This window comes from Coregonus lavaretus, assembly GCF_964263955.1.
Source record: "Coregonus lavaretus genome assembly, chromosome: 22".
NCBI classification, from domain to species: Eukaryota; Metazoa; Chordata; class Actinopteri; order Salmoniformes; family Salmonidae; genus Coregonus; species Coregonus lavaretus.
This window is the reverse complement of record NC_140009.1, coordinates 34,291,595-34,311,209: the sequence shown is the minus strand read 5'-3', so window position 1 is coordinate 34,311,209 and position 19,615 is coordinate 34,291,595. Positions and strand designations below refer to the sequence as shown.

Here is a 19,615-nt window from a genome sequence, read left to right as displayed (position 1 = left end):
TAATAATAATAATAATAATATGCCATTTAGCAGACGCTTTTATCCAAAGCGACTTACAGTCGTGCGTGCATACATTTTTTGTGTATGGGTGGTCCCGGGGATCGAACCCACTACCTTGGCGTTACAAGCGCCGTGCTCTACCAGCTGAGCTACAAGTAAACAATCCCACACATACACTTCTACAAACCCACACATCTAGTCTATTCGAACACCAATAGCTATTAGGCAATGTTGATAGATTTGATAGATATTTTTCCAGTGTAGGTTTAGTATTTTCTCCATAATGGTTTGAACCCTATTACATTGCACTGCTCACTCTGTCCACCCTCTTCCCCGTGTGATATATTAGGAACGGTTTCAAGTGAAGAATCCTCCTCACACCTACATCTCCAAGCTACGGGGCTACTTAGACCCAGGAGTCACACGCAAGAAGTTCCGAAGGCGGGTCCAGGAATCCACTAAGGTTCTGAGGGAACTGGAGATCTCGCTGAGGACCAATCACATAGGGTGATGATCTATTCTCATCCCTCCCCTCCCCTCTTCTCTTCTCTTTCAACCATTTAGAGTCAGTACCAGAAATCACCAATATTACTGTCCCTTTTTACATGACATTTACCAGAAATTGATGTGAGATTGATGTGTCTTCTACGAATACCACACTGTAGTGTAGATGTTACCTCTGGGGCGGGGGACAGCTACAAGAATAATGGCTACTATGGAAGTGAAAGGCCGATGGGAAATCAACTCCCTTATCATTTTCCCCTATAAGAAACAATTCCACAATATCCCCTTTAAGAATGAACCTTGTTTTCCCCTTTTAATAGAGAAAGGGCCTTTCTGTGCTCCTCCTCTTTCTCTTCCTGTCCTAGGGACCAACAGCTTGTTTTCCTGATGCCCAGATCTCTCCTATTGTTCTGTCCTGCCACCCTCCCCAGCCTGCTTTAGTTCCTAGCGGAGTCTTCCTCTTCACAATGCCCAGATGGTAGTCATTGTATTGTGCTGCTAGGAAAGGAATGGTCCACTCCCACATAACATAGCAGAGAGCAGGAAGCTTAGTTGTGTACGCCAGAGGGACAGTAAGCATGGCCTACCAACGATGAACCCTGAGGAAAACACAAACAAATATGCACAGATGCGCGCACACACAGACAAATTCACAGACATATACACAATTTGGACACGCCTTCTGTATTCAGCCCTTCCTTCCTCACTATCATCCTCAAATCTCTCATTGATGTCATAATCAGATGTCACACAGATACTTACTGTACCTCTGATGGCAGTGCGTCAGAGATGTCCCCTGCCCTTTAAAGCAAACTAAAATATGCTCTTGTATTAAAAAGAGTTCTTTGTGATTTTTCATTTTATTCAGGGCGGACCTCCAATAATAGCTGCTATAAAAGTCTGTGTTCTAATGTCTTTCCCAGAAAGACACACAGGCAGGAAAAGACAGAGGCTATTTTGAGACAGAGGCTTTGGTTTGGTTGGTAAATCCAGTGGAACAGAGCCCTGTTTATTGTGTGTCCGAATCCTGGCCCTCTCCGACGTGTTATTCCTCAGATTGCCAAGACAATCTGAAATAGCATCTGGTTGGACAGGAAAAGAAGGGGAGAGAGGGGGGCTGGTAGACAGGAAACTGATGATCAAGTGCGCCTCCCCCTCCTCCCCCTCATCCGCCCCTTTTCTCCTCCTCCGCCCCAATCTCACTCTTTCCTCTCTTTCTCTGCTCAGGGGGGCTCTCTCTCCCTCCTTTTTGCCTCACCTTTGGCTATCCAGAGTCTTGTGTTACCAAACAGTCCCCTGCCCCAGTAACCTCCCTAACCAGCATATTGGGGATATTTTGGAACCTTTACCCCAATTCCACTCCCCTGGGGTTTCCTAATGGGGGAGCAGGGGTCTTGGGGCTAAGGGGGAAGGCAGACTGAGGGCTTGATTCAAACCGTATTGCTGATGTTCAGCGCTATAGCGCGATTTTAATTTAAAGGCAATGTTCCTGCGTTTGCGGAGACTGCATCCATGGTAAACGTTGCATATGTCGGCTCAATCGTAAATTACCTTTCAATTTAAATCGCACTGTAGCGCTGAACTTCAGCGATACGGATTGAATCGAGCCCTAAATACCATGACTGTCAGGGACTCCAACTTGAGCCCAGTCTTTACTCTCTCTCTTAGCCATACCATATGCCTTCCACATTCTTTCTCTCATCGCAATGGGAATTCATTTGTTTGGATTTTCTTTTCCCCCCTTCAGAAAACTGGAGTTAAATAGAGAGGAAATCTGAAGCCTTGCTCACTCGCGTTTACTTTCCGTTGCTGCCTTGCCAAGTTCTTTCTCTCTCCATCAGGGGTGTAGTGGGGGTGTAGGGGACCCCATTCTGAGCAGACTTTAGTCTACAAGATGTAGACTCAAATATGTTGGCTTTTGCAGCTCTTAGGAATGTGGGTAGCTAGTGTGTTCAGGTTTTTAGTCTGCCCTTCTCCTTGTCCCTCTCTCCTGCCTCTCTGTACCTCTGATTATTAGGGCTATTATCATTTTCCATGTATCATAACATAGTGCCAGGAGTTTTTCCTGAGCATGTGAACTCACCAGGAAAAACTCTAGAGTAATGCCCAGAGTTTTCCCCTGGTCAGGTCATGTGGGGAAAAGTCCTGGCTCTACTTAGGGATGATCCGTGACTAGCAGATAAGGGTGTTAGCCCTTGAATATTCTGGCCTGCTAACCCCTCTCTGTGTCCCATGTCACCCAGGTGGGTCCGGGAGTTCCTCAACGATGAGAACAGAGGTCTGGATATCCTGGTGGAGTACCTCTCCTTCGCACAGTGTGCTGTCATGTGAGTACACACACCCTAAGCTTAGCACATCTCTTCAGAAGAGACTAGAAGTAGTTCGCTACCTAACCAGTTTGGCACTGGATCCAAGAAGTGTTGATACCAACAGATAGGAGCTAAGGTCACACTCTTGTGTCTGTGAAAAGGGGCAATAGCACACTGGACGGATTCCTTATAGCATTGTGTTCCTTTGAATGTGCCTGAATGTGCTTGTATGCTGCGTACTTGGCAGACTGAATAAGTGGTTGGACTTGATTGTGAACCATGTGTCTGTGCTGTTATATTGCCATGCTGGCATATTATGGACTGGGCCTGAATGGGAATGACTGAGCCTGTCAACTCTGTGTTGCACTAAGCTTTACAGTGCAGCCATTTACTGTGCAGTTCTACTGTATAACATAACCTTTGACCTTTTACCAAGCTGCATTTCTAACCTAATCTACCTCGACCCGTCTGCCCATCATCTGTCTGTCTGTCTATCCATATGTCTACCCGTCTGTCCATCCGTCCGTCTGCCTGTATGTCCGTGGCCCAGGTTGAATTTTGAGGGTCTGGAGAATGGGGAGGAGGGTTCCCTGGACAAGGCTAAGTCCTGGAGTAGGTCTATAGAGGATCTACACCAGAGTGGCGCTCAGCCTTTCTGCAATACGCTGGTCCGCTCTGCGCGCCAGTCTGTGCTCCGGTACGTATCGTCTGCTACCACGTTGCTGCTGCTGCTATCGCTGCTGTTACTGTGCCTCGCTCATCTAACCCCCTGGCCCTGACGTATGTTAGCATGTTAGCATGTAAGGTAGCGGTCCAAACATATGTTAGCATGTCAGCTAGTTGTTTGCTATGATGATGATGATGCCATGATGTAGAGCAGTCTAGGTCTGGAGAGGATGTGAAAGGATTGATGAAGAGGGATGGGGAATGATTTGTCACTCCTGACCTCACTGCAGGGGTTTGTGGGTTAAACGATCAGAGACAGAGATGGAGACAGAGAGGTGGTTTCTGACCCATGCACTGTGCGTTTCCTTTCATGTTTGATGGTCTTCCTCCTTCCAGATGTGTTCCACTGTCCTGGCCTGGCTAGATTAGGCCCAGCTCTTCTGAGCTCCACATGTGGGCCGCCTGCCCTGTGATTCTCCGTCTAGTGAGCTTATCCCACACAGAGAGAGGGGAGAAAATAGGCTGTGATAGGAATAAGACAACGAAACATAAACATGATGACATTAATAATTTTGAGATTAGAATAGTCAACAGACATAACCCTGTTTATACAGTACCAGTCAAAAGTTTGGACACACCTACTCACTTACTATGTTCTACATTGTAATAGTGAAGACATCAAAACTATGAAATAACACATATGGAATCATGTAGTAACCAAAAAAGTGTTAAACAAATCAAAACATATTTTATATTTGAGATTCTTCAAAGTAGCCACCCTTTGCCTTGATGACAGCTTTGCACACTCTTGGCATTCTCTCAACCAGCTTCATGAGGTAGTCACCTGGAATGCATTTCAATTAACAGGTGTGCCTTGTTAAAAGTTAATTTGTGGAATGTCTTTCCTTCTTAATGCGTTTGAGCCAATCAGTTGTGTTGTGACAAGGTAGGGGTGGTATACAGAAGATAGCCCTATTTGGTAAAAGACCAAGTCCATATTATGGCAAGAACAGCTCAAATAAGCAAAGAGAAACGACAGTCCATTATTACTTTAAGACATGAAGGTCAGTCAATCCAGAAAATTTCAAGAATTTTGAATGTTTCTTCAGGTGCAGTCGCAAAAACCATCACGTGCTATGATGAAACTGGCTCTCATGAGGACTACCACAGGAAAGGAAGACCCATAGTTAGCTCTGCTGAGGATAAGTTCATTAGAGTTACCAGCCTCAGATAGCAGCCCAAATAAATACTTCACAGAGTTCAAGTAACAGACACATCTCAACATCAACTGTTCAGAGGAGACTCCGTGAATCAGGCCTTCATGGTCAAATTGCTGCAAAGAAGCCACTACTAAAGGACACCAATAAGAAAAAGAGATTTGTTTGGGCCAAGAAACACGAGCAATGGACTTTAGACCAGTGGAAATCTGTCCTTTGGTTTGATGAGTCCAAATGTGAGATTTTTGGTTCCAACCGCCGTGTTTTTGTGAGACGCAGAGTAGCTGAATGGATGATCTCCGCATGTGTGGTTCCCACCGTGAAGCATGGAGGAGGAGGTGTGATGGTGTGGGGGTGCTTTGCTGGTGACACTGTCTGTGATTTATTTAGAATTCAAGGCACACTTAACCAGCATGGCTACCACAGCATTCTCCCATCTGGTTTGCGCTTAGTGGGACTATCATTTGTTTTTCAACAGGACAATGACTCAAAACACACCTCCAGGCTGTGTTTTTATTTATTTATTTTTATTTTACCTTTATTTAACTAGGCAAGTCAGTTAAGAACAAATTCTTATTTACAATGACGGCCTACACCGGCCAAACCCGGACGACGCTGCGCCAATTGCGCGCCGCCCTATGGGACTCCCAATCACGGCAGGTTGTGATACAGCCTGAAATCGAACCAGGGTGTCTGTAGTGACGCCTCAAGCACTGAGATGCTGCGCCACTCGGGAGCCCATGTGTAAGGGCTATTTGACCAAGAATGAGAGTGATGGAGTGCTGCATCAGATGACCTGGCCTCCACAATCACCCGACCTCAACCCAATTGAGATGGTTTGGGATGAGTTGGACCACAGAGTGAAGGAAAAGTAGCCAACAAGTGCTCAGCATATGTGGGAACTCCTTCAAGACTGTTGGAAAAGCATTCCAGGTGAAGCTGGTTGAGAGAATGCCAAGAGTGTGCAAAGCTGTCATCAAGGCAAAGGGTGGCTATTTGAAGAATCTCAAATATAAAATATATTTTGATTTGTTTAACACTTTTTTGGTTACTACATGATTCCATATGTGTTATTTCATAGTTGTAATGTCTTCACTATTATTCTACAATGTAGAAAATAGTAAAAATAAAGAAAAACCCTTGAATGAGTAGGTGTGTCCAAACTTTTGACTGGTACTCTATGTCTGTTGGTATACTACTGACATGAATCATTTTGAGATAAGAATATTTTTTGTCAACAGACATAACCCTATTTACATGTCTGTTGGTATACTACAGGAAGGAATGCTTGAGAAACTTTTATGATTCCGTTTTCAAAAAAGTCAAAAGGTAAGACCAGCAGAAAACACAGACACACGAAAACATGAAAAAGAGATAGAAAGATAAGAGGATGTGGAGGTGAGACTGTTCTGTGACGAGCAGACCTCAGCGTGGGGACAAACGGATGTCATGCAGGAAACCAACGGCTTCACCTTGTCCCAGAATGCATCATTCTGTAACCACATGGGCCTTCTCGGGTCTCTTTCCCCACCTGATCTCTCTTTGACACACTTTGAGCTAGGGGCATGCAACACAAACCCTGCAGTCACATGAATGTCAGATACTGTACAGCATTTCTTGCTGTCATAAATCACAAAAAAGCACACAATATGAACACACAATGAAGATGGGCTCTGATTGTTTAGATCAAGCCAGTGAAGTGGAATCATAAGCTGTTAAGAATGAAGTGGACTCACAAGTTGTATTTGTTGTGGTTATATGATAACTAACCATTGAATAAAAACATGTCGTTGTTGACCTTTGCCTTCTGTTGCAGCTATGGCACAGCACCTAACAGCAAAACCATCAAGAACTCAAGACTCGTGAGCCAGAAGGACGATGTGCACGTTTGCATCATGTGCTTGCGAGCCATAATGAATTACCAGGTACTGACTGGTGATATCCACTATCAAAGCAGCCCCCCTGTTACCAATAATATACAGAGTAACCTCAAACACATATTCTTCACTCTTTAGTGGCATTAGACAGAACGTTAAAGCATAAATGCAACCAAATATCTTGTTTTAAAGATGTCAAGAGTCTCTGTTGCAGATGTGTGTGATGTTTCCTGTATAAGCCACAGTAAAAGTGAATATGTGCAGTGTTCTAAAATCTATGCACTGACAGCATTCAGCCTTCTCTGCTTCTCGTTGACCACATCCTGTTCTATCTCTACCTTCTCTCTACAGTATGGCTTCAACCTGGTAATGTCCCACACACACGCAGTCAATGAAATTGCCCTCAGTCTGAACAATAAGAACTCAAGGTAAGAAGATCTCAGGCTCTATTTAGAAGCTGTTACTACACACGTCTAGTAACTCCAGGTTGATCTGAATTTAATTTGATTTGAAGAGTGCAGGGTACAACAGTGTGCAGGTATCTATAATTATTTCAAGTACAGGCCCTACCCCTGCCTCCACCACATCTGCAGCTTGAGAGTTTTAAGGGTGGGTCAGGGTGTGGGTCAGACAATAGGGGAACATTTGATCAGCCTGTTCATATGATACGCTCCTCATTCTCTAGGCTTCCCATCGGCTTCTCTCTGATGTTGGGAATGAGAACCATACATCCAGCCTGGTAAAGGCATGGTTTACAGTATGTCCCAAATGGCGCCCTATTCCCTATTTAGTGCACTACTTTTGAGTAGGGCCCCTAGGGCTATGGTCAAAAGTAGCGCACTATGTAGAGAATAGGGTGCCATTACGTAGGGAATAGAGTGCCATTACGTAGAGAATAGAGTGCCATTACGTAGGGAATAGAGTGCCATTACGTAGGGAATAGAGTGCCATTACGTAGGGAATAGAGTGCCACTATGTAGGGAATAGAGTGCCACTATGTAGGGAATAGAGTGCCACTACGTAGGGAATAGAGTGCCATTACGTAGGGAATAGAGCGCCATTACGTAGGGAATAGAGCGCCATTACGTAGGGAATAGAGCGCCATTACGTAGGGAATAGAGTGCCATTACGTAGGGAATAGAGCGCCATTACGTAGGGAATAGAGCGCCACTACGTAGGGAATAGAGTGCCATTACGTAGGGAATAGAGTGCCATTACGTAGGGAATAGAGTGCCATTACGTAGGGAATAGAGTGCCATTACGTAGGGAATAGAGTGCCATTACGTAGGGAATAGAGTGCCATTACGTAGGGAATAGAGTGCCATTACGTAGGGAATAGAGTGCCACTACGTAGGGAATATAGTGCCATTACGTAGGGAATAGAGTGCCACTATGTAGGGAATAGAGTGCCATTACGTAGGGAATAGAGTGCCACTACGTAGGGAATAGAGTGCCATTACGTAGGGAATAGAGTGCCACTATGTAGGGAATAGAGTGCCATTACATAGGGAATAGAGTGCCACTATGTAGGGAATAGAGTGCCATTACGTAGGGAATAGAGTGCCACTACGTAGGGAATAGAGTGCCACTACGTAGGGAATAGAGTGCCACTACGTAGGGAATAGAGTGCCACTACGTAGGGAATAGAGTGCCACTATGTAGGGAATAGAGTGCCATTACATAGGGAATAGAGCGCCACTACGTAGGGAATAGAGTGCCATTACGTAGGGAATAGAGTGCCATTACGAAGGGAATAGAGTGCCATTACGTAGGGAATAGAGTGCCATTACGTAGGGAATAGAGTGCCATTACGAAGGGAATAGAGTGCCATTACGTAGGGAATAGAGTGCCACTACGTAGGGAATAGAGTGCCACTATGTAGGGAATAGAGTGCCATTACGTAGGGAATAGAGTGCCACTACGTAGGGAATAGAGTGCCATTACGTAGGGAATAGAGCGCCATTACGTAGGGAATAGAGTGCCACTACGAAGGGAATAGAGTGCCATTACGTAGGGAATAGAGTGCCACTACGTAGGGAATAGAGTGCCATTACGTAGGGAATAGAGTGCCATTACGTAGGGAATAGAGTGCCATTACGTAGGGAATAGAGTGCCATTACGAAGGGAATAGAGTGCCATTACGTAGGGAATAGAGTGCCACTACGAAGGGAATAGAGTGCCATTACGTAGGGAATAGAGTGCCACTACGTAGGGAATAGAGTGCCATTACGTAGGGAATAGAGTGCCATTACGTAGGGAATAGAGTGCCATTACGTAGGGAATAGAGTGCCATTACGTAGGGAATAGAGTGCCATTACGTAGGGAATAGAGTGCCATTACGTAGGGAATAGAGTGCCATTACGTAGGGAATAGAGTGCCACTATGTAGGGAATAGAGTGCCATTACGTAGGGAATAGAGTGCCACTACGTAGGGAATAGAGTGCCATTACGTAGGGAATAGAGTGCCACTATGTAGGGAATAGAGTGCCATTACATAGGGAATAGAGCGCCACTACGTAGGGAATAGAGTGCCATTACGAAGGGAATAGAGTGCCATTACGTAGGGAATAGAGTGCCATTACGTAGGGAATAGAGTGCCATTACGAAGGGAATAGAGTGCCATTACGTAGGGAATAGAGTGCCATTACGTAGGGAATAGAGTGCCATTACGAAGGGAATAGAGTGCCATTACGAAGGGAATAGAGTGCCATTACGTAGGGAATAGAGTGCCATTACATAGGGAATAGAGTGCCACTACGTAGGGAATAGAGCGCCATTATGTAGGGAATAGAGCGCCATTACGTAGGGAATAGAGTGCCATTACGTAGGGAATAGAGTGCCATTACGTAGGGAATAGAGCGCCACTACGTAGGGAATAGAGTGCCATTACGTAGGGAATAGAGTGCCATTACGTAGGGAATAGAGTGCCATTACGTAGGGAATAGAGTGCCACTACGTAGGGAATAGAGTGCCACTACGTAGGGAATAGAGTGCCACTACGTAGGGAATAGAGTGCCACTACGTAGGGAATAGAGTGCCACTATGTAGGGAATAGAGTGCCATTACATAGGGAATAGAGCGCCACTACGTAGGGAATAGAGTGCCATTACGTAGGGAATAGAGTGCCATTACGAAGGGAATAGAGTGCCATTACGTAGGGAATAGAGTGCCACTACGTAGGGAATAGAGTGCCATTACGTAGGGAATAGAGTGCCATTACGTAGGGAATAGAGTGCCACTACGTAGGGAATAGAGTGCCACTATGTAGGGAATAGAGTGCCATTACGTAGGGAATAGAGTGCCATTACGTAGGGAATAGAGTGCCATTACGTAGGGAATAGAGTGCCATTACGTAGGGAATAGAGTGCCATTACGTAGGGAATAGAGTGCCACTATGTAGGGAATAGAGTGCCATTACGTAGGGAATAGAGTGCCACTACGTAGGGAATAGAGTGCCATTACGTAGGGAATAGAGTGCCACTACGTAGGGAATAGAGTGCCATTACGTAGGGAATAGAGTGCCACTATGTAGGGAATAGAGCGCCATTACGTAGGGAATAGAGTGCCATTACGAAGGGAATAGAGTGCCATTACGTAGGGAATAGAGTGCCACTACGAAGGGAATAGAGTGCCATTACGTAGGGAATAGAGTGCCACTACGTAGGGAATAGAGTGCCATTACGTAGGGAATAGAGTGCCATTACGTAGGGAATAGAGTGCCATTACGTAGGGAATAGAGTGCCATTACGTAGGGAATAGAGTGCCATTACGTAGGGAATAGAGTGCCATTACGTAGGGAATAGAGTGCCATTACGTAGGGAATAGAGTGCCACTATGTAGGGAATAGAGTGCCATTACGTAGGGAATAGAGTGCCACTACGTAGGGAATAGAGTGCCATTACGTAGGGAATAGAGTGCCACTATGTAGGGAATAGAGTGCCATTACATAGGGAATAGAGCGCCACTACGTAGGGAATAGAGTGCCATTACGTAGGGAATAGAGTGCCATTACGAAGGGAATAGAGTGCCATTACGTAGGGAATAGAGTGCCATTACGTAGGGAATAGAGTGCCATTACGAAGGGAATAGAGTGCCATTACGTAGGGAATAGAGTGCCATTACGTAGGGAATAGAGTGCCATTACATAGGGAATAGAGTGCCACTACGTAGGGAATAGAGCGCCATTATGTAGGGAATAGAGCGCCATTACGTAGGGAATAGAGTGCCATTACGTAGGGAATAGAGTGCCATTACGTAGGGAATAGAGCGCCACTACGTAGGGAATAGAGTGCCATTACGTAGGGAATAGAGTGCCATTACGTAGGGAATAGAGTGCCATTACGAAGGGAATAGAGTGCCATTACGTAGGGAATAGAGTGCCACTACGTAGGGAATAGAGTGCCATTACGTAGGGAATAGAGTGCCACTACGTAGGGAATAGAGCGCCACTACGTAGGGAATAGAGTGCCATTACGTAGGGAATAGAGTGCCATTACGTAGGGAATAGAGTGCCATTACGTAGGGAATAGAGTGCCATTACGTAGGGAATAGAGTGCCATTACGTAGGGAATAGAGTGCCATTACGTAGGGAATAGAGCGCCATTACGTAGGGAATAGAGTGCCATTACGTAGGGAATAGAGTGCCATTACGTAGGGAATAGAGTGCCACTACGTAGGGAATAGAGTGCCATTACGTAGGGAATAGAGCGCCACTACGTAGGGAATAGAGTGCCACTATGTAGGGAATAGAGTGCCATTACGTAGGGAATAGAGTGCCACTACGTAGGGAATATGGGGCGGCAGGTAGCTTAGTTGGTAAGAGCGTTGTGCCAGTAACCGAAAGGTCGCTGGTTCTAATCCCCGATCCGACTAGGTGAAAAATCTGTCGATGTGCCCTTAAGCAAGGCACTTAACCCTAATTGCTCCTGTAAGTCGCTCTGGATAAGAGCGTCTGCTAAATGACTAAAATGTAATGTAAATGGAATAGTAAATGACTAAAATGTAATGTAAATGGAATAGAGCGCCACTACGTAGGGAATAGAGTGCCATTACGTAGGGAATAGAGTGCCATTACGTAGGGAATAGAGTGCCATTACGTAGGGAATAGAGTGCCACTATGTAGGGAATAGAGTGCCATTACGTAGGGAATAGAGTGCCATTACGTAGGGAATAGAGTGCCATTATGTAGGGAATAGAGCGCCACTACGTAGGGAATAGAGTGCCATTACGTAGGGAATAGAGCGCCACTACGTAGGGAATAGAGTGCCATTACGTAGGGAATAGAGTGCCACTATGTAGGGAATAGAGTGCCATTACGTAGGGAATAGAGTGCCACTACGTAGGGAATAGAGCGCCACTACGTAGGGAATAGAGTGCCATTACGTAGGGAATAGAGTGCCATTACGTAGGGAATAGAGTGCCATTACGTAGGGAATAGAGTGCCACTACGTAGGGAATAGAGTGCCACTATGTAGGGAATAGAGTGCCATTACGTAGGGAATAGAGTGCCATTACGTAGGGAATAGAGTGCCATTACGTAGGGAATAGAGTGCCATTACGTAGGGAATAGAGTGCCACTATGTAGGGAATAGAGTGCCACTATGTAGGGAATAGAGCGCCATTACGTAGGGAATAGAGTGCCACTACGTAGGGAATAGAGCGCCACTATGTAGGGAATAGAGCGCCATTACGTAGGGAATAGAGTGCCACTACGTAGGGAATAGAGTGCCATTACGTAGGGAATAGAGTGCCATTACGTAGGGAATAGAGTGCCATTACGTAGGGAATAGAGTGCCACTATGTAGGGAATAGAGCGCCATTACGTAGGGAATAGAGTGCCATTACGTAGGGAATAGAGTGCCATTTCGGATGAAGGCCTGTTATAGATCCAGTTTGTTAGAGGAATGTTTAGTATAGAGGGGATTATAGTGTTAAAGCGTGGGAGCTCATCACTTCATAATGACTTCTTTTAGTATAAGCTCTGGTAGATGCGTGACAAGCCCCTCGCCCCGACTCCTGTGTGGGTGTTAAACATCAAAGTAGAGAATTATGGATTTATATAGTGCTTTAGGTTATCAATTGTTGACTACATTTTGCATCGGTGAAAAGCATAGGGCTAATATTTAACAAAGTATAATATTAAATGCCATTATAACAAAGTCATAGTGAGTTGGATTTGAACCACGTACAGGTCTAGCCATGTCGTAATGCATTGTTATATAAAGGTTGTATCTATGAACATTCATATTCTGTCTTGACAGGACAAAAGCCCTGGTGCTGGAGCTGCTGGCAGCGGTGTGTCTGGTTAGAGGAGGTCATGAGATCATACTCTCTGCATTCGACAACTTCAAAGAGGTGAAGTATTACTTTACTATTTAACAGACGCTCTTATCCAGGGGAGGGAATGGCCGGCAGGGATGTAGCTCAGTTGGTAGAGCATGGTGTTTGCAATGCCAGGGTTGTGGGTTCGATTCCCAGTATGAAAAATAAAAAAATAATGTATGCACTCACTAACTGTAAGTCGCTCTGGATAAGAGCGTCTGCAAAAAATAAAAAAAATAAGTAAACTATAACCTCAGTATTAGGCTACTTTAGGCAGAATTCACCATTTGTTTTCTTCCAAATACTTTGAACGCTTGCGTGAGCTTGCTTGGCACAATAAAACCAACAGAATAATCCCAAAAGTGCAAACCCTACCCATCTGGCTCTTCAGGCAGGCTCAATGAAATGCTCAAAGTATCTGAAAGAAAATGAATACTATTTGAACCCTGGTAGGTCTGTTAGGCAAAGCCCAAAACCATGCTATGTCTGGGGCTATTAATCTCATTAAGCCACCAGATGTGAGGCAACCGTGATAAGGATCAATTTCCTGATGGGAGTGAGTGGATCACAAAGGTTTGCTTAGCCTCTCAGTTTCTAGCCTGTATAGTCAGCTTAACACCGGAATCAGCCCATTACTCTGCGCAATCTGCAGAGCCCCACAGAACCCCATAGAGCAATACTCTAATCAGCCACAACAATGTGTGAACCAACCAACGACTGTGGTGGGATTTTAAAATGTAATCATAATGACAGATAAGTGTTTACTGAAACGCTATAGCTAAGATGTCCGCCACCAGTTTTGGGCTGTATCCCAAATGGCATCCTATTCCCTATATAGTGCACTACTTTTGACCAGAGCCTGCTTTGGTCAAAAGTCAAAAGCAGTGCAATATATAGGGGATAGGGTGCCATTTGAGACGCAGTTCTGGTTTATAGCCATATGTGTGCAGCAATTAAGTATAAATTACAAAACAACAACTCTAGGCTAAAGAATGCTGATATGGAATGAAGGGTTGGATTTTGTCTTTATTTAAATCAGAGGGTTTTCTTTAGGTTGGGAAATCAGCTTGTTTGTTTTCTTTGTCTCAAGTGTGTGTGTGTGTGTGTGTGTGTGTGTGTGTGTGTGTGTGTGTGTGTGTGTGTGTGTGTGTGTGTGTGTGGAGTCTGGCGAGGTCTCTATCCCTTTGCCTTATTTTTACTCTGTTCCCTTCCCAAGAATTCCTATAATTAGGAGGGCTTTTCATTTCAGATAGAGTGTGTTGACCGCTGCTTACACTCGTAGCCTTGGCATGGGTCACTATCAGTGGAGGCTCCTCAGAGGAGGAAAGGGAGGACCATCCTCCTCAGTGAATTTCATACAAATAAAAATATGGAAACATGAAAAAAGTTTTTAGATAAAACGATACTAAATATATTCACGTCACCAAATAATTGATTAAAACACACTGATTTGCAATGAAGGTCTACAGTAGCCTCAGCAGCCCTCTGTAGGGTAGCACCATGTTGTAGCCGGAGGACAGCTAGCTTCTGTCCTCCTCTGGGTACATTGACTTCAATACAAATAATACAAAATACAAAAATATCAAAGCATTTTGGAAACGTATTGGAACATATCGGGAACTGAGCAGATTCAGATGTGAACATAACTGAAATACATCCTCCTCTTTTGGATTTGAAGATGACTTAAGATGCGGCAACCCCCCCCCAAAAAAAATATGCTCCTGTCTGTATTGACCTAATACATTATATTTCTATTCCTTTTCAGGTGTGCAAGGAGAAGCATCGCTTTGAGAAGCTGATGGACTATTTCCATGTGGAGGATGGGAACATTGACTTCATGGTGGCCTGCATGCAGTTCATCAACATCATGGTCCACTCAGTAGAAGACATGAACTTCAGGGTTCACCTGCAGTATGAGTTCACTAAGCTGGGCCTAGATGACTACCTGGAGGTAGGAGGATGCTATGAATACAATATAATAAGTCATCTAAATCATGTATTTATGAACAGTCACTAAAACCAAGATGTCTCCAAGGAGCCATACATACTGTAGGCTGTGTCTCATGCCTTTTGCGGCTGCATTTGAGGCAGGCAGTTAAAATTGCCATTTTAGGTTATGTCCCTTTTCCAAGATACCTTAAAATGTTGCCTTCTATGGTACCTTCATAATGTGAACCTGAACCTCTCCTTCTCTCCCTCCAGAAATCCAAGTACACAGAGAGTGACAAGCTGTCAGTCCAGATCCAGGCCTACCTGGACAATGTGTTTGATGTGGGCGGCCTGCTGGAGGACGCAGAGACCAAGAACGTGGCTCTGGAGAAGGTGGAGGAACTGGAGGAGCACCTGTCCCATGTAAGAACCACCAGACAGACCAGACCACCCACTATGCCTCTGTACAGGATTGGAATGTTTTCACATGTGTTATAGGTCAAATACACACATGGCAATGAGTCTTGTAGTTGTTATTAGCACTGAATTCTATAGAATATTTGGCCTTTTCCATACTGATGATTGTACATGAAAAGAGTTCCATGAAGTACCGTAATCAGGTACGTCATTATCAGGTCTGATTGGGTCTTCTCTGCTATGTCAGTCAGTCAGTCAGTAATGTGAAGTAAACCATCCACCATGTTGTTCCAGTGAACCCTTTCTAACACAGAAAGGTCAGAGGCGCACGTGCCGTCATCTGGAGAATTTCAAAACAACCCCGGCTTTCAGGGGCCAGGAATTACGGGGGAGGAGGAGAGCGAACATTCCCAGAGAATTCCTTTCATTCTTGTACAGCATGTTATCCAATTTCAAAAGTGAAAGCTAGCTAGGTCATGTCAACCTCACTTGCACTTGATGTGTCATGCTGCTAGGCATATCACATTTATTATTGATGCTGCGGCGAATAAAGTACAGGGGAGAGAGAGAGAGAGATAGAGAGAGAGCGATAAAGGGAGTGGAACTGGGCGAGATGCCCGGGTTGGACTTTACTGCATCAATGCTTTAATTCACCTCCTCTATCCCTGTTGTCCCATCTCTCCACTCCCTCTGCTTTTCTCTCCATGCCTCCGACCTTCTCTTTCTTTGCTCACCCTCTCTATCCTCTCCACCCTGTACTAGGTGACGGAGAAGCTGCTGGAGGTGGAGAATGAGACCATCATGAAAGTGGCTGATCTGGAGAAGCAGCTCCTACAGAAGGACAAGGATCTCCACGTCATACGGGTAAGATAAGCTGGTGATCATTATTATAATACGGAATCCAATTATCATTACATTTCTCATATGCAGCATCAGATGTACTCTTGATGATTCAGCACAGCCGTAGCGTGTCTTTGCACGTCTTAATGTTGTATTAATATGTTGTTTTGCAACAGTGTTTTACGACACCTGGTTGAGTAGATGTACGGCCATGGCAGAATACCATCAACGTTTGATTAACTATGCTCTAGCAAGAATGGTATTATAGCAAATTGATCGGCAGGATATGGAATGATTATGATCCTGTATAGTTTGTGGAGTCATTTCTCTCTATCTCCCCCTGGTGGTCTGACCCAACAGGAGACATATGAGTCGACCAACACCCAGGTCCACACCCTGAGGAGGATGATCAAGGAGAAAGAAGCTGCCTTCCAGAGGAGCTTCAACATCGAGAAGCGCCTGCTGGAGATGGAACAGCAGGGGACCATCCGCCTCCGCAAGAAGCCAGATGGGGACATCGCCATCGAGCCCCTGGGAGGGGGTGGTGGTGGTGGTGGTGGTGGTGGAGGAGGGAGTGGAGGTCCAGGTGTGCCTCAGGGTGACTTTGGGCAGAACAGAGGGTTCTCAGTGGGGCCTGGAGGAGTAACAGGGCCAGGAGGACCAGGAGGACCAGGGACTAGTCTACCATCAGCCAGTGAAGCACCTCCTCCCCCGCCTCCCCCTCCACCGCCTCCTCCTCCTCTGCCCTCTGCTTTAGGTACAGTACCATGATCAGTTATACTATTTCACATCATTGTGCCGACTCCAACTGTACTGTGTTGGCTTTCTTTTAACATTGTCCTTCATAGCAGGGGATCTCAACCTTTTCCATTCCAAATTCCAAGGGCCACTGAAAGGTTGAGAATCAATACTTTACAGCACAAACTATGATGGATGCGTAACCAGGCCAGCACAGTACAGCTCAGCTCGGCTCTGTAGTGTGAAAAGGGTATTACTGTCTGTGCTAAACAGTGTGTGTGGTATACATGTATGTATGAGAGAGGAAGTCACTAGAGTCCAAATGGACATAGGGGACATAGGTCTATGAGGGCAGATCTATTTTAGAGTTGCCCTCTGTGCCCTTTTGTGCCCAGCCAGGTGATTGGTCAAAGTAGGGCCCGGGCCCCGCCAGTCCAGACAGGAAAGGGAAACGCTAGGGTGTTTCCTCCCTCACTGTGAATCAGGGTGCTGACAGGCTGTGCACATACACACGCATGGCAAGCACACACACACACACAAGGAAACAGCTGGATGGACGCACAACACTAGTGTATGCCATCATAAACCAATATTATGGATTATCTTCTACTCATCGTACTGATTTGGTACAGCATGTTAGAACTAGCCTCTCTCACAGACATTCATAAGCTTGAGATTTGATTATGGCTCATGAGATCAGAGCTACACAGACTTTGGCGTTGTTGGTCGATGCTGACTGAGTGTTTGTCTTCTATTCCACAGGAGAGAATGCTCCACCCCCACCTCCTATGGCCCCGCCTTTACCAGGAACTACACCCAACTTCATCCTCAATATGGGCCTATCAGGTAAGAGCTAACATCAGCCTCGAAATATGATGCATTGCACGTCTGCTATGGTGCCATTATGATTCATCTAAACTAAAAAAGAACTTAGGGTGGAGTATAGAATGTGTTGAAATGAATACAGTACAAGATACAAGTCTGATTGTGTGATGGTAATGTGCCTGATTTTCTATATAACGACTGTCCTGATATTCTATGTAATAATGAGTGTAATGTCGGTCTGCAGCTATCAGGATCAAGAAGCCCATCAAGACCAAGTTCCGCCTGCCTATTTTCAACTGGACCGCGCTGAAACCCAACCAGATCAACGGCACGGTCTTCAGCGAGATAGATGATGAACGAGTACTAGAGGTGAGTCTACCAGTCCAGGATAAACCTCCATTTAGGTGCCTTCATCTGACAGTTTAGCTCTTAATTAGGGGCCCGAGTTGTTCCTTGTCATGTCGCGTGGTCAGGAAAATAGGCCCTCAAGGCCCTCCTCCTAACTCATTGTATACTGATTGTCAAACCAGCCCTGTTTTGTTTTTTTGCAATAAAAACTAAACAGAAAACTCCTAACTGAAACAATTATCTTTGTCATAGAAAATGTACATGCTTTGAGGTATCACGTTTGACTGAGTGTGTGGTGTGTGTTGTCTGTCTATAGGAGCTGGATGTGGAGAAGTTTGAGGAGCTTTTTAAGACCAAGGCCCAGGGTCCTTTGGTGGACCTGAGTGGTCCCAAGACCAAAGTGTCTCAGAAGGCTGCCAACAAGGTCAGCCTGCTGGACGCTAACCGCTCCAAGAACCTGGCCATCACCCTGAGGAAGGCCAACAAGAGCACTGAGGAGATCTGCAAAGCCATACAGAGGTACGTACTGTAACCTATACCTTGCTCTCCACAAATCAATTGTATTTTTACATCAACAATTCAGTTGTCACAAAGTGCTTTACAGTAACCCGGCCTGGACCTTCAAAGAGCAAGCAAGAAGCACAGTGTCCAGGAAAAACTCCCAAGAAAGAAGAAACCTAGCGAGGAACCAGACTCCGAGGGGCCCAACCATCTGGTTCTACCAGCATAGTTTCCAGTTCTAGCGCTGATGTTTCTAACCGGTCTCCCCCCTCTGATGCTTTATGCTCGGTCTCCTTACCCAGGTTTGACCTGAAAGCACTGCCGTTGGACTCAGAGGAGTATCTGATGTTTCTAAACTGTCAGTATTGCAACCTCTACTATTTGTTTCTCCCTACAGCTTCGATCTGAAGGCCCTGCCGGTGGACTTCGTGGAGTGTCTGATGCGGTTCCTTCCCACAGAGGCGGAGGGGAAGATGATGCGTCAGTACGAGCGGGAGCGGCGACCGCTGGACGCGCTGACGGACGAGGACCGATTCATGCTCTTCTTCTCCAAGATCGAACGGCTCACCCAGAGGATGAATATTATTACGTTTGTAGGGAACTTCTCAGACAACGTCAGCATGCTAACCCCGCAGCTCAACGCCATCATCGCAGCGTCCGCATCCGTCAAGTCTTCACCAAAGTTAAAACGAATGCTAGAGGTAAGGGTTCTCTCTTGGATTCCATCATCAGGGATTAAAGTAGTTTGAATTGGATGAGAAGCATCCTTTCAGTTTAGCAATCAGTGGTGAGTTTAGCACTAAAATCATCTAGGCCAGTTGTAGGCAATGGATCTTAGTGCTACAACTATTTTGGGAAACTCTGTTGTTTTTGCTTGACCCTGGCCATGTTTTTATGGTGCTAAAATGTGTATTCTTACTTTCTGTGCGCTCATAGATCATCTTAGCCCTGGGAAACTACATGAACAGCAGCAAGAGAGGCTCTGTGTATGGCTTCAAACTACAAAGTCTTGATCTGGTGAGTACTGTACGAAACAAAGTAGCTCATTTTAGAGAGCTGCTGTGTGCAAGTCCTCAAGCGACTTCTCAAGTGTTGACTGTATCTTCAAGGGGCTACACTTTGA

At 45.4% G+C, this 19,615-nt stretch overlaps 1 protein-coding gene across 2 annotated transcripts in view; it reads left to right on the top strand.

Annotated features, from left to right (window-relative positions):
• LOC311150233 (formin-like protein 3) overlaps nucleotides 1–19,615 on the top strand; it is a 28,795-nt gene that overhangs the window by 138 nt on the left and 9,042 nt on the right. For both annotated transcript variants that reach the window (XM_084187608.1, XM_084187607.1), the window contains exons 2-16: nucleotides 350–507; nucleotides 2,748–2,831; nucleotides 3,364–3,510; nucleotides 6,513–6,621; nucleotides 6,925–7,001; nucleotides 12,834–12,927; nucleotides 14,660–14,845; nucleotides 15,097–15,246; nucleotides 16,003–16,104; nucleotides 16,441–16,837; nucleotides 17,581–17,664; nucleotides 17,888–18,012; nucleotides 18,308–18,510; nucleotides 18,890–19,193; nucleotides 19,429–19,509. In XM_084187608.1, the coding sequence (XP_084043734.1) occupies nucleotides 350–507; nucleotides 2,748–2,831; nucleotides 3,364–3,510; nucleotides 6,513–6,621; nucleotides 6,925–7,001; nucleotides 12,834–12,927; nucleotides 14,660–14,845; nucleotides 15,097–15,246; nucleotides 16,003–16,104; nucleotides 16,441–16,837; nucleotides 17,581–17,664; nucleotides 17,888–18,012; nucleotides 18,308–18,510; nucleotides 18,890–19,193; nucleotides 19,429–19,509 (2,301 nt within the window). The remainder of the gene's footprint in view (nucleotides 1–349; nucleotides 508–2,747; nucleotides 2,832–3,363; nucleotides 3,511–6,512; nucleotides 6,622–6,924; nucleotides 7,002–12,833; nucleotides 12,928–14,659; nucleotides 14,846–15,096; nucleotides 15,247–16,002; nucleotides 16,105–16,440; nucleotides 16,838–17,580; nucleotides 17,665–17,887; nucleotides 18,013–18,307; nucleotides 18,511–18,889; nucleotides 19,194–19,428; nucleotides 19,510–19,615) is intronic.